The sequence below is a fragment of the Abramis brama genome (assembly GCF_963993115.1).
Source record: "Abramis brama genome assembly, chromosome: 7".
NCBI classification, from domain to species: domain Eukaryota; kingdom Metazoa; phylum Chordata; class Actinopteri; order Cypriniformes; family Leuciscidae; genus Abramis; species Abramis brama.
Window position 1 is genome coordinate 13,287,699 of NC_139969.1, and position 13,442 is coordinate 13,301,140.

Below are 13,442 nucleotides of genomic sequence, written 5' to 3' on the forward strand. Positions count from 1 at the left end.
TGTTAGACTGCAGGCACGCTTGTTTTGAGCCAACATGACTTCAGTTTCCCCATAGTCCTCTATCAGTTTAATTTTCCCTCCCATCCAGTCTCCTAACGATGGCGTCCGGCAGTGCAGGTAGCAGGGTCTCCTGCGGGAGAGATTTGAGTTGTGTTCCCGAAGTGGCGGATACCCTCGCCGCGGTCGCCAAATTAGGGTAAGCAAGGGGAGCTTTCGGAGCAGTAACTAAGAAAACATATTTCAGAATTGAACCTATATGAAGTGAAGTGTGTTCAGTTGAAGTTCACTCGGCTAGGTCTCTGCACGTGATGCACATGAGCATTTGCTAGCTTAGCGGCTTCCAGATCTGCTTATATTGCACACATGAGTCTGCACATCATTTTTGCCAGTAACGTATGGCTTTCTTTTGAAACCTTTATGGTTATCTCTAGAATGAGTATTAAAAATTAAATAATTTCGCCTTATTATTTAATAGATGTTTTTGAATGGACTTATTCAATCGTGTTGATGTGACATGTTCGTTTTCCAGCGCAATAATTGTGGCAGAAGTATTATTGAATGCTGCTTCAGTTCATTTGTTATTTAAAGTGGAGGTGATTGTAAACACTACAAACTCAAATCATTCCAGAAAAGTGATGAAACATTACAAGAAAAAAATAAATGAAAAATGTCTTCACTTTTATTTTTACAAAAGGTGCATATATCAGTTACATCGCAGTATTTGGATAAGAGAGCATTGCAAGGCTAGATTTTATGCAGGATTTTAAAATGCACAATTTTATTGGGTATGCAATATTTGGATGATAATAACCAAGTTTTCCTCTACTTAATGTCATCTATTATAGACCCCACCAAAATGTTTCCTCTTGGAGTAATTGAGTTTTGAGACTGAGAAAGTTAAAGAATAAATGTATGATTATGCTACATTCTTTACTTAAAAGCGAACCACCTCACAAATATAACAGATTAGTTCATAAGTGAGATTAGAGCATTACTCTGGGTTAAGGGAGGCTTTCATCAAAAGCATTATGCCTCTTGGAATAGCATTTATCACAGAATTAAATTCTTTAAACGGGACAGGATATTGGAAGATATTCATAAAACTTTCATATGACAATGTCACCATTAGGGTCTAATAGACCAGCAACAAAAGTTATGTTTTATTAAAACATCCTTCGGATGAGACGTTCTGGGGTCCTGACTCTCTGTGGTCATTAAAAATCCCAGGATGTCCTTTGTAAAAAGAGTAGGAGTTTAACCCCGGCATCCTGGCCAAATTTGCTTGTTGGCCTCTGTCCATCATGGCCTCCTAATCATCCCCGTATACACTGATTGGCTTCATCACTCTGTCTCCTCTCCACCAGTAAGCTGGTGTGTGGTGGGCGTTCTGGCGCATTATGACATCATCCGTGGTGGTTGAGGAGATTCCCCCCCTTCTATGTAAAGCGCTTTGAGTGCTGAGAAATGCGCTATATAAATGTAACATATTATTATTTAACCACTTACTACATTTTTTTTATCCATTTCTAATTTTAATATCTGGATTATTCCATAAGATGGCTTTGTGGGGGGGGAAAGGTGAATAGAGATGCATGCATTATATTAAAAGGTCTGACCTCATCGACTGATGAGTTTGTGAGTCTGATGGGGAGAGGTTGGAATGACTGATGATCACTTGACAGCTGAATGACACCAATGATTTATCCCTCTATTTATAAACTTTATTTTTTTGTGTGTGATGCCAAACAAACTTGGTGTTTCTGAATTGAAAAATATATACTTTATTTATTCCTAAGCAAAGATCCATAAAGTCCAAAACAATATTTGAAGACCTCTCCCCATTGAAGACTTTTGCCATTAACTTTAAACATAAAATGCAGCCAGTATCTGTTTTCTTTGTGTGCCTGTTTGTCTAAATACATGTCATTCTGTCCTATAGCTTTGATTTCCTGTGCATGCCGTTGTTCCACCCGCGGTTCCGTCGGGAGTTTGAACTGGACCCTGCTAAGTCACGACCCGGAGCCCAAACTCGTTCTGACCTGCTGTTATGTGGCAGAGGTGAGATATAAAGAAACTATTGCATGAGTGAATATTTACATGCATTTTTTTAGAAACTTTCTTAAAGTGGTCATGTCATAACTTAGAAATTTTCTTGATCTATTAAAGATGGATATCCATGTACACATTAGAGATGCGCGGTTGGCGGTTACAGCCGCGGATCGGGCGGATGACGTGACGAAAAATAATATTTTAATTCAATTCGGGCGGGTGGCGGGCGGTTGAACCAATCAAATGAAAAATATTATGTATACAGCAATCAGCGGATGGCGGGCGGGTGCGGTTTTGAAAATTGGTCAAAAACGTTGGTGCGGATGGATGGCGGACGGATGATGAGTTTTGTGATGCGGTTGCGGATGAAATAATAGCCCATCCGCGCATCTCTAGTACACATATATCAATTATGTATATCATAGATATCAATCAATGAAAACATATTGTAACTTTCAGAACTCAAAAACATCTGCATTTTTTTTATGTCAGATAGAAGAAATCACATGTGGCCGCCCACGTTTACACATCGATGATGACTAGTCTGTATTCCGAAACTTGCCACCGTGACACTAAGATAATTTGGAGGAACTTGTATAGATATTAATTCTGACACCAGATGAATTAATGATAAGAGTAAAATGCGGTCAAGTGTCACTTGCCCAATCGGGCCAGTGTTGCATCACAAAAGTTTATCATTTGCGTGTGTTTTTAAGCCTTGCCAATTTAAATATTCAAGTGCAAGAAGACACGAAAGAGAACTCAATTCCATAGTGCGAGTAGTTTTGTGTACGCGCACATCCGAAGCACGTGCCCAAAAAGCCACTTCTCAGACAGCGTCCGAATGCCGAATTGAGCTCTTTCACATCGTCTTGCCGGTCTCGGCGAGTATCCTAGTAAAAGGAGTCTGTTATATCTTAAATTAATCTAAACAGTTGAGAAATAAAACACATGTGTAACAGTATATTGGATCCATGCAGCTCTTAAAGTGACAGCAGCCCAATAAACCTGCTGTTGTCTTTGTTTAAAAAAAAAAAAATCACTCGCTGCTGTTAACTGAATAACTTTTATAAGAATTAATCTATATATAATGTATACAGTGGAGACTATTCTGTGCTATTTTACATTTGATTATTTTTCTCTACCTGAAAATTACTGTTAGACTCAACTGAAAACATGAAAAACAGTGTTTATTTTATTTGTATGTTTGTTCTATTGTATTTGTGCTATTGCTTGTAATTTGATTATTTGTCCTTATTTTATTACTGACAGTTTACTTGTCTAACAATATTTGAAATTTATATGAGTTAAAGCAACACTAAGGAACATTTTTTACCTTAAAATAATGTTTCCAAAATCGTATCAGTGGTTCATCAAGTCATAACAGGGTAAAAAGCACTTCTGAATTCGCTTTGCAGCCCTATATCTGCTATAAGCACACCATGCAAGTTTGCCAAACCGGGTCGCGTTTCTGTAGTTCGAATGAGACATAGGAAAACTACAAATTTGACTTGCTTTACGTTAAGCGTTACAATAGTCATTATTTCGTTTTTCTTCGTTTCTGATGTCGCAATAGTTCATACTTTCATGAAATCATGCAACATACTCTACCTTGTCTGTGGACATCGTTCGTTCCAAAGCCGGTGCTGGATAAACAGCGAGCGTGCGTGCGACAGTAGCTGCGGGCGGCGAAATTATTTACGACAGCGGTAATGAACAATTCCGCTTCCAACCTGTAGGGCGACCGAAGAGGAAAAGTTCCTTAGTGTTGCTTTAAGGCTTGTAGTTTTTGGTGTCACACAACCTTATAAGACTATGGGTCAAAAACAATGAAGACAATAACTAGGCCTTTTTAATTTATGTATTAATTTTTTGTGGTGGAGCCAGTGAACGTTTTGTCAGGACAAGTAAAAATTTTGGGCTTAGTGTTGTGCCCTGGCGGTGAAGTCACATTTCACATTCAAAGAGAGACTTAAAAGTGATCTATTCAATTTTAAGGGTCAAAAAGAGGTTGGAAAACAGTCATGAAACCTAAATCATGACTATTTTTTAACTAGCTTTTAAGCGAACCTCAGGGGACAAAATAATAGGAATAAAGATTGTGTGATAAGACCCCTTTAATGTCAGTTTCTCATTAAGTTCCTTTTTAAGAAATTAAAGCTTGAATAACTAACATGTTCTCCATTTATCCATGATACTCTGTGTAATTACATTTATAGAGTTAAATGCACTTAGACATTATGATTAAATCTTTGTAATAATAAGATTCTTAAGAATATAATAAGAATAACATTCTTTCTTCATTAGATTGGAACACACTTATCGTGGGAAAGCTGTCCTCCTGGATTGAGACAGACTCAGAGTTGACCACAGAGCGCAGGAATTCAGAAGCAGTATGTTCACACTGTCTTCTGTTTATTATTATTTTGTAATTATCTATATGTTTGAGGTCCTTATCATTTTTTTACTTAAACATTCCTCAGCTAATCTGAATTCATTAGGCAGTTATTAATTTGCTGTAACCTACTGTTGTCACAAATTACGTGTACAATATCTTGACCCGATTGGGCTCCTTCAAACAGACTGCAGTATTATTGTAGATGTAATCAAGAGTCGGATGCAAACGAGGACCATTTATTGGAGATCTGCCCAACAGAGAGGAAGCTAAGCAGATTTGTTGATTATTTTGATGTGATCTCTCCTTCTAATGTCTTTTGTGCCCTTGCTGCAGGCGGTGGTACAGGAGCTCAATTTCTGTGCTTATCTCGGGCTGCCAGCTTTCATGATCCCCCTAAGGGGTCCGCACTATGCCAACCTGGCTCGAATCCTGCTCAACCACATCCACACAGGGCATCACTCTTGCATGGTAATGGCAGTCTGTAGCATAGAATGAAAACAAATATGCTCCGAAACACACCATTATTCTTTTATGTATACACCCTTGGCCTATGATTTACACACAATCTTCGTTCTGGCTGCTTCCCTTTTTTTCACTGATGGAAATTTAATTAGTGGTGTGAATAGACTAATTATCATTTTTGCTTGCTGCCCATCTGTTATTTAAAATAATACTATATGCATTATCCATAAAGGTCAAGGGATAAGATCCTTTTGCAATTCTTAAAGAGGCTGTCAGATTAACACATTCATGTGCTTAATTGTATAAAAAAATTAAATGTTAAGAACTTAAAGTGCCGTCTAAATCCAAATAATTGCTTTTATAAGTCAAAAATCGTCTGTTTGTAATTTGAAATACTGTCTTTTAAGCGCAGTGCTCATGGACACTGAATAAACATTAAGATTTTATGTAATTGCCAGAAATTGTCGTCATGTGTAGACCAACAAAATTAAGGCATTCGGTTTCAAATAAATGCTGTTTATTTGAACGTCCTATTCATAGAAGAATCCTGAAAAGTGTATCACTGTTTCCATAAAACTATAAAGCAGCACAACTGTTTTCAAAATTGATAATAATAAGAAATGTCAAATCAGCATATTAGAATGATTTTTGAAGGATCATATCGATTATAAATATTAATATGTGATTTAATTCTGCATATCATACCATTTTTAATTAATTGACTGCATTAGTTGGTTATGATTTGTAATGATAGTCTAAATGCCATTAATTCCACACCTCATGTACATTCAGGACAGACATTTTCCTGTCATGCTTACTTATTAGAAAGTAAGTTATTAGAAACATTTGTTCAAAATACGAAGACAACCTCTGTTCCAATAAGGACACAGTATCGACTCAATTATAATGCTAAGCCTCTTGTGATGCATCAGTGTGCAAGCAGAAACAAATCCATTGTGTTTTTCTCAGTTGGTTGCTCTTTTATTGCTTGTAATTCTGCTTTCTTAGTTGATTAGCAATAAATTGGTTTGTTTTTAATTACATAGTTTTGGATACGAGTTCCACTGTTGGCTACTGAGGACACGCGTGAAGATCTCATTGAGAACGAGCCGTCTAAACCAATAGACGATGGCAGCAATGATGAGAAGACCTGGGGATGGTGAGACAGCTAAAACAAAGCCATTTGTTCAATTAAAAGTAGATATTAAATAAGTTATCTAATGAAACATCCCATCGAGGATGTGGCAGTCTCTCCTAGTCTATATTTGGGTCTGCTGTGTAATTAAATCACTCGATTGCATGAAGTACAAAGCAATCTTCGGCCTCTGTTCATTTCATTTCCCGTTTCCTCTTCAGGTGGCACTCATTCAGAACACTCTGTGACTATAACAAGAGGATTTGCCTCGGTAAGAGCATAAAAGCTCAGATGTCCAGTGCTTATAATTGTCTATTAAAAATTAAACTGTGAATGCAAACAATCAGTTTTTTTTTCTTCTGTGTGAAGCAATTGAGATCGGAGAAGACCTGCCATCTGACACGGTGGTCGACAAGTGGCTTGGAGAGCCGATCAAAGCAGCCATTCTCCCCACCAGCATATTTTTAACCAATAAAAAAGGATTTCCAGTCCTTTCAAAAGCCCACCAGCGAGTTCTTTTCCGCCTCTTCAAGGTAAATGTTACCAATATTATGTCACATTCATTAGATTCAGTGCGGTTATCTAACTATCTAAGGTCTCCTCAGCTGGAGGCTCAGTTTATTTTCACAGGGGCGAACCGCCACAGTGAGAAAGACTTGCGCTCGTATCTGCAGTATCTAGAGTACCTCAACCAAAACCGTCCAGCACCTAATGCCTACGAGCTCTTCGCCAAAGGCTATGAAGATTACCTACAGTCACCACTGCAGGTTCGTCTGCCAAAGCGAGAACCTTTTGCCTTGTGCATTTTTTTTTAGCACAATATTGATTCTTTTGGTTTCGATTATACTAATATGATGCCTAATTGTTTTGTCAGCCTTTAATGGACAATTTGGAATCACAGACGTATGAAGTTTTTGAAAAGGATCCGATCAAATATTCTCAGTACCAACAGGTGAGTTAAAAGGACTTGCTAATATAAAGCAGAATCTTATCAGTTGATCACCAGTTAGTCATTTTCATTAGAGCTGTTTGTTGCATCATTAGATTTTATATTGAATTATCAATAAAACGGGCAAAAAAAATCCCATGGACTTGCATTGAAGGAGGGAACTCAGTCATACATGATCATCACAATATAATAGTGTTGAGGAGGAATATTTTTATTTGGGGTTGTAAGGAAACACCCGAGCAACTACATAGAAATGTTAAAAACATTCAGAGCACCTTAGCAATTACATACACTACTGTTTCACATGTTTGGGGGCAGTATACTTCTTCTTTTTTTTTTTTTTTTAGAAGCTAACTTTTATTCAGCAAGGACACAATAAAATCTTTAAAAGTGGCAGTTAAGACTTTTGCATTGTAACAAAGAAATTCTATTTTAAAAAAAAATCATCAAAGAATCCTGAAAAAAAATGTATCTCAGTTTCCACAAAATTAACAACTGTTTTTAACACTGATAACAAGAAATGTTTCTTGAGCTCCAAATCATATTAGCATATTAGAATGATTTCTGAAGGATCATGTGACACTGAAGACTGGAGTAATGAAGCTGAAAATTCAGTTTTGCAATCACAGGAATAAATTACAATTTATAATATATTAAAATAGAAAAAGGTTATTTTAAATTGTAATAATGTTTGATCAAATAAATGCAGTTTTGGTGAGCAAGACCTTTTCTTTCATAAACAAAAACTTGACCTTAATGACCTTAAACTTGTGAACAGTTGTGAACCAGCACCCTTCGTTGTAGCGATGGAAAGGCACCACTTGAGAAAACAAAAATGTAGCGTGAACTGTTGTTACTACCACTATTGTTAATTGTGGTAAATTATCTTTTCCGACAGGCTGTATATAGATGTCTGCTAGACAGAGTTCCTGAAGAGCAGATGGAAACCAATGTGCAGTAAGTGACTTCACACAGTACCAGGGGTCTCATTTATAAAACTGTGCGTAAGAACCTTACTAAAAGTGTACGTGCGCCCGAAAGCCAAAAATGGCGTACGCAAAAAAATATTCAGACTTATAAAACCGTTCGTACGCCAGAACCAGCGCAGAATTCACTTTATAATCCCAGTCAGCGGAAGATTGTGCGCACATGCGTCTCCTCCCCGAAATAACCATATATGGAGCTTACAACGCCTAGTTTTACTATGCAGATCCTCATCTGCATATCATTTGCATATAATTATTCATCCACGTGATAACGTTTAACGGTACAAGACACATTACATTAATAAAAATCAAGTAGTTGCCTATCCTTGCCTTGTTTTCGAATACATAAATCAAATAGTGTAAAATACATTTCAGAGAAAGTTTTTCTCAATCTTTTCCACTGGCCGAATTGTATTTTTAATTGATTTATATTTTTAATGGAAACAGATAGGCCTTGGGCATTATTTGCATGAAACTATTTTCTCAGACAATCTGGTATTATCATGATAAGCAATTATCTCTGTGGTTAAAACATTAAAACACAGCACGCCACTGGAAAAATGTTCAAAAACATCGCATCCACAGCAAATATTTATATTGATTGAATATAAAAAATGTTGTAACTTTTCAGTAATGATTTCATGTTTAAGTGTTTAACTCCATTCATTTGAATGGCATATTTAATCTAAATGTTTATATCAAAAGTAAAACATAGTTTAAATAATTATTTTATTTATTTAAACTGTTATTTGCGTCAGTTTCACTAAACGGACAAACGCGCTCGCTGGCGCGGACATTTAAGAAGGGATGGATATTTGCTTCAAGTGACAGGCTTGGTGAGTGACATTATATTTGTATTATCTTTCTGTATATGTTTAATTTTAATTCTAAATTCTAAAAGTGACCAAAAAGTCATTTAACTCCAGCTCACCATCGGTGTCGCCAAACTGCTCCGTCTCCAAAATGTTCGTACGCATGGGTCAGAGTTTGCGTGCAGGTGCGCAAATTTTCCCGTCAAGTTTGTTTTTATAAATCACAACTTATGCATCGGAAGTGGCGTACGCCTCTTTCAGGGCCTGTTTTGTGTGTACGCAACGGTTATAAATGAGGCCCCAGGTGTCCCCTTTGTCAGTTCTTAATTAACTAAAATTGCAGAGATATGATGTTTGCTTGGCAGACTATGTCAATGCTGAGTTTTCTTTTCAGGATTTTGATGGTACTAGGTGCAGGTCGTGGTCCACTGGTAAACGCCTCACTTCGTGCTGCAAATCAGGCTAAGAGGAAGTTGCGCGTATATGCTGTTGAGAAGAACCCTAATGCTGTAGTCACGTAAGTAACTTAACACTGAAGTGTGACGCTTCTTCCTTTCTCCCTTTCCTTGAACAATAAAATACTAGAATTACAGATTTTTTTTATGTTTTTGAAAGAAATCTCACCAAGGCTGTATTTATTTGATCAAAAATACAATAAAAACAGAAATATTGTGAAGTATGATTACAATTTAAAAGAGCTGCTTTCTATTTTGACATTATTTCAAAATTATTATTTTCCTGTGAAGCTACATTTTCAGTTGCCATTACTCCAGTCTTCAGTGTCACATGATCTCAAATTATATGTATTTTTTAAACTATTTACTTTCAGATTACTTCTATTTCTTGAATTCATTAACCTTTTTAGAATAAGCAAATGTGATGTTTGAGGTGACGTGTGGTTTTTGTTTGTTTTTTTAAAAATTGTAGAAGTTGCACAGAAATTAGACACTTCAACTTCAACCCAGTATGCAGTCAAAGATAAAAAATAATGGGATTTCAAATGCAATAATTTCCATGGAAATCAGCAGAGCTTTGTTTTCCCTTTCACTTTCTCAGGCTGGAGAACTGGAAATTTGAGGAGTGGGGTGATCAAGTGACTGTTGTGTCATGTGACATGAGGGAATGGACGGCTCCAGAGAAAGCAGATATCATTGTGAGCGAGCTTTTAGGGTCATTCGGGGACAATGAGCTTTCACCCGAGTGCCTTGATGGAGCACAGCACTTCCTCAAAGGTTTGGGATGATATCAATTTTGTCTTTGTTTTAATTCGCCCTATTTTACATCTCTTGATCAGCTTCTTTTTTTTCCTCCTAGATGGTGGCGTAAGCATTCCCTGCTCCTACACGTCTTTCCTGGCTCCGTTGTCCTCATCTAAACTATATAATGAAGTCAGAGGCTGTCGGGAACGGGACAAAGACCCAGAGTGTCATTTTGAGACACCGTATGTTGTCAGACTACACAACTTCCACCAACTTGCAGACCCCAAGCCTTGCTTCACCTTCGTACACCCCACCACAGGTATGAGATCATGCAGAGACCGAAGACCAACCTCTAGTTTCTTTTTTTAACACTTTCTATTGAGCCTTTAACTCTTGGTTTATACCCTGCACAGATATGAATAATAACCGGTATCAATGTCTACGATTCTCCGTGGGATGTAATTCAGTGCTTCACGGCTTTGCTGGATACTTCGAGGCCACACTCTACAAAGATGTCACACTCAGTAAGTCTCATGGTTTGTGGTGCACACCGGGTCAGTTTAAAGGCCCATTTCACAATGTAAGGCTTGCGTTGTTCATTCACACTTGCTGCATGATATGATATTCATATTTAAACAAAAGGTAACTTCTGGGTTACCACATTGAGTATTTTAATGGCCACAAATTGGCATGGTTATTGGGAGAGGGTAATTTAAGAATCATTGCCTTATTAACTTGATCGCCATCAAAATCTAATTTACATGAGGGCGGATCACATTTACATCCAAATGGTTATTAATCTACACAGAATGCATCAAACTGTAGCTATAAAGTGTTTAAATTGTCTGTATCAAGTCAAATTTACTGAACAAAAGTGCTGTTAGTGTGGTACTTTCAACATCTTAATATCTCTTTCTTCATCTTTGCAGGTATAAAACCTGAAACACACTCTCCTGGGATGTTCTCCTGGTTCCCCATCCTGTTCCCTTTGAAAGTAAGTGCAAGACATTAGACCTTTTTTTGTTTGTTTGTTTGTTTGTTTGTTTGTTTGTTGTTTTTTTTTTACAAAATGAAATGCAAGCATACATTACTGTTCTGATTTTTGTAGAAAGAAATTAATACTTTTATTTAGCAAGTAAGTATTAAAATGATCTAAACTGACAGTAAAGACATTTACTATGTTAATACAATGTTATGCACTGGTTATGCTTTTGAACTTTCTATTCATCAAAGCATGCCTATTCATCATTTCCATTCGTCGCTATGCGTTTTGGGATGCTTTCTCTTAAAAGGGTGGTCTGGGCCGCATTCCAGATGAACTGTAAACTGGAGTGTAAATGCATCTGGTTGTTGAAACCACATATGTAAATTTTACTTCTCCCAAAGATGCTAAAAAATAAACGTGTGAGAGCGTGTTATAGGCTATATGTCGTGTTATAGCCAGATATGACGACACTACTGCAACACGCATTGCCGCAGATGAGCATCTATTTATCAAGCCAACGTGCAAACTATCGCAAATCAAAGTGAAAGTAAGTCGCAGACGCTTAACGCACAATCATATTCATTAAAAGTAAAGAACCGAAATTATCTTACAGGGCTGTTGCCGCTCTCTCTTATTGCGGTCTTTGATTTTGAAATTTTAGCTGATGATCAATAAAATGCAGCTCATATCTGTTGCTTTCGGTGACGTGCACTCCATTAAATATGCATATAGTGCGGGAATTGAAGATTGGATTTATATCCGTTTTGCAAAAACACATTTATGTGACCAGTTGTAAATGGAATCGTTTTGATAAATCAGATAGCTATCCGATCTGAGAAAACGCATGAAGTGGCCAGGTGTAAACAGCCCCTTTCTGTACAGTTACACTGATACTGTATTATTAATGCTGCTGTGTTTCATCTCGGTCCTCCATTGCCATCTAAACCATCACACAATGTATGCATTTTCTTGTAATACCATTTGGTAAGAAAGTGCGTCATAGACATAAATACAGTTAGAACTTTCGGTTTGGAGCCAGTAAAGCACTGTCAAAGCGTGGCAGTTTATCAACTCCACAGTTAATGCGCTAAAGCGTACAGTCACGTTGGGAATGTAATCCTAACACCTATTTCTTTCCCTCTCTCTCCCCGTGCAGCAGCCGATCCCGCTGTCCTGCGGTGATAATGTGAGCGTGAGGTTCTGGAGGTGTAACAATGGAAAGAAGGTCTGGTATGAATGGGCTGTGACCGAGCCTACATGCTCCGCCATTCACAACCCCGCCGGGCGCTCTTACACCATCGGCCTGTAGCAAGACTCCCACACTGACATCTACTCGCACATGGGGTTACACTGACTTATTGTTAGTTTTTTTTGTTTATCAACTTTTTGATTTTCAGTCAAGTGGCAGGTTTAAATATCTTGTTTCAAGGGCCCAACTACACTCACGGAGATCATTCTACATGACAGCGATGTATCTTTATCATTATGTTTATAATGATGGAAATTAAAACTGCACTTACGAGGTATCCTTTAAAGCAAAGTGCGATTGTCATGGTGCTCTTTCTTAGTTCAAACACCAGAATTTAAGAGTATTTGGCACTTATTAACAAAAACATCTGTTAGTTTTTGAAGACTATTATTTTCTAGAGCTGATTTTTTGAGTCAGGCTGTCTATTTTGACATCAGCCATATTTCCCTATTGCCCACCAATGCCCCATGGTTAGAACAATCATAGTATGATGTCCCCAGTCAGGCCATGTTAGGAAACCTGTTCCATACTTTTATACTGTTTGTTTTTTTTCCCTGATAACATCTTACAACATGAATAATAATAAATAAAAATTATACAAAATGATGTGGTGATCTTTCTCTTTGTTATGATTGTCCCGCCTCAAACTCAAGCCATTGGTTGAGTTCTTTTTGTATGCTTTTGTAGAGTTATGGTTACAAACTCTTTCTCCACCCCCCTACACTTCTATATTTTTTGAGTATTTCTTTTCCCCACCAAAAAAAGTGAGAAAATAAAGTTAGATGAATTTGCTGACCAATCACAAGCCACGCCCCCATCCCACAGACCCACTATTTGTCCGATTACCCACTATAGTGGCCAAATGTCCCCTCGACCCCTGCTGACCACTTACAAGCCACGCCCCCGTCCCACGAACCAACTATTTGTCTGATTACCCACTATAATGGCCAAATGTCCCGTTGACCCCCCTGACCGGTCCCAAGCCACGCCCCCGTCCCACGAACCAACTATTTGTCCGATTGCCCATTATAGTGGCCAAATGTCCCGTTGACCCCCCTGACCGGTCCCAAGCCATGCCCCCGTCCCACGAACCCACTATTTGTCCGATTACCCACTATAGTGGCCAAATGACCAGTCGGCCCCTGCTGACCACTCACAAGCCACGCCCCAGTCCCACGAACCCACTATTTGTCCGATTTCCCACTATAGTGGCCAAAT

The 13,442-nt window shown here is 37.9% G+C and overlaps 1 protein-coding gene across 1 annotated transcript; it reads left to right on the forward strand.

The window, feature by feature from the left end:
• The first annotated feature begins 39 nt into the window (after positions 1–39).
• prmt5 (protein arginine methyltransferase 5) lies at positions 40–12,830 on the forward strand. Its single transcript, XM_084119643.1, has 16 exons — positions 40–196; positions 1,940–2,058; positions 4,357–4,442; positions 4,781–4,915; positions 5,956–6,068; positions 6,266–6,315; positions 6,414–6,577; positions 6,650–6,811; positions 6,919–6,996; positions 7,892–7,950; positions 9,186–9,308; positions 9,848–10,023; positions 10,106–10,309; positions 10,404–10,514; positions 10,920–10,984; positions 12,132–12,830. The coding sequence occupies exons 1-16, from the start codon at positions 99–101 to the stop codon at positions 12,282–12,284; spliced, it is 1,896 nt and encodes a 631-aa protein (XP_083975769.1). The 5' UTR covers positions 40–98; the 3' UTR covers positions 12,285–12,830.
• Positions 12,831–13,442: the final 612 nt, after the last annotated feature.

Bases quoted from the DNA above. Each gene is read 5' to 3' on its own strand.
- prmt5 (XM_084119643.1), top strand. From the start codon at position 99: ATGGCGTCCGGCAGTGCAGGTAGCAGGGTCTCCTGCGGGAGAGATTTG. The intron at 2,059-4,356 runs GTGAGATATAAA...TTTCTTCATTAG, and splicing joins CCTGCTGTTATGTGGCAGAG to ATTGGAACACACTTATCGTG. The intron at 6,812-6,918 runs GTTCGTCTGCCA...TTGTTTTGTCAG, and splicing joins ACCTACAGTCACCACTGCAG to CCTTTAATGGACAATTTGGA.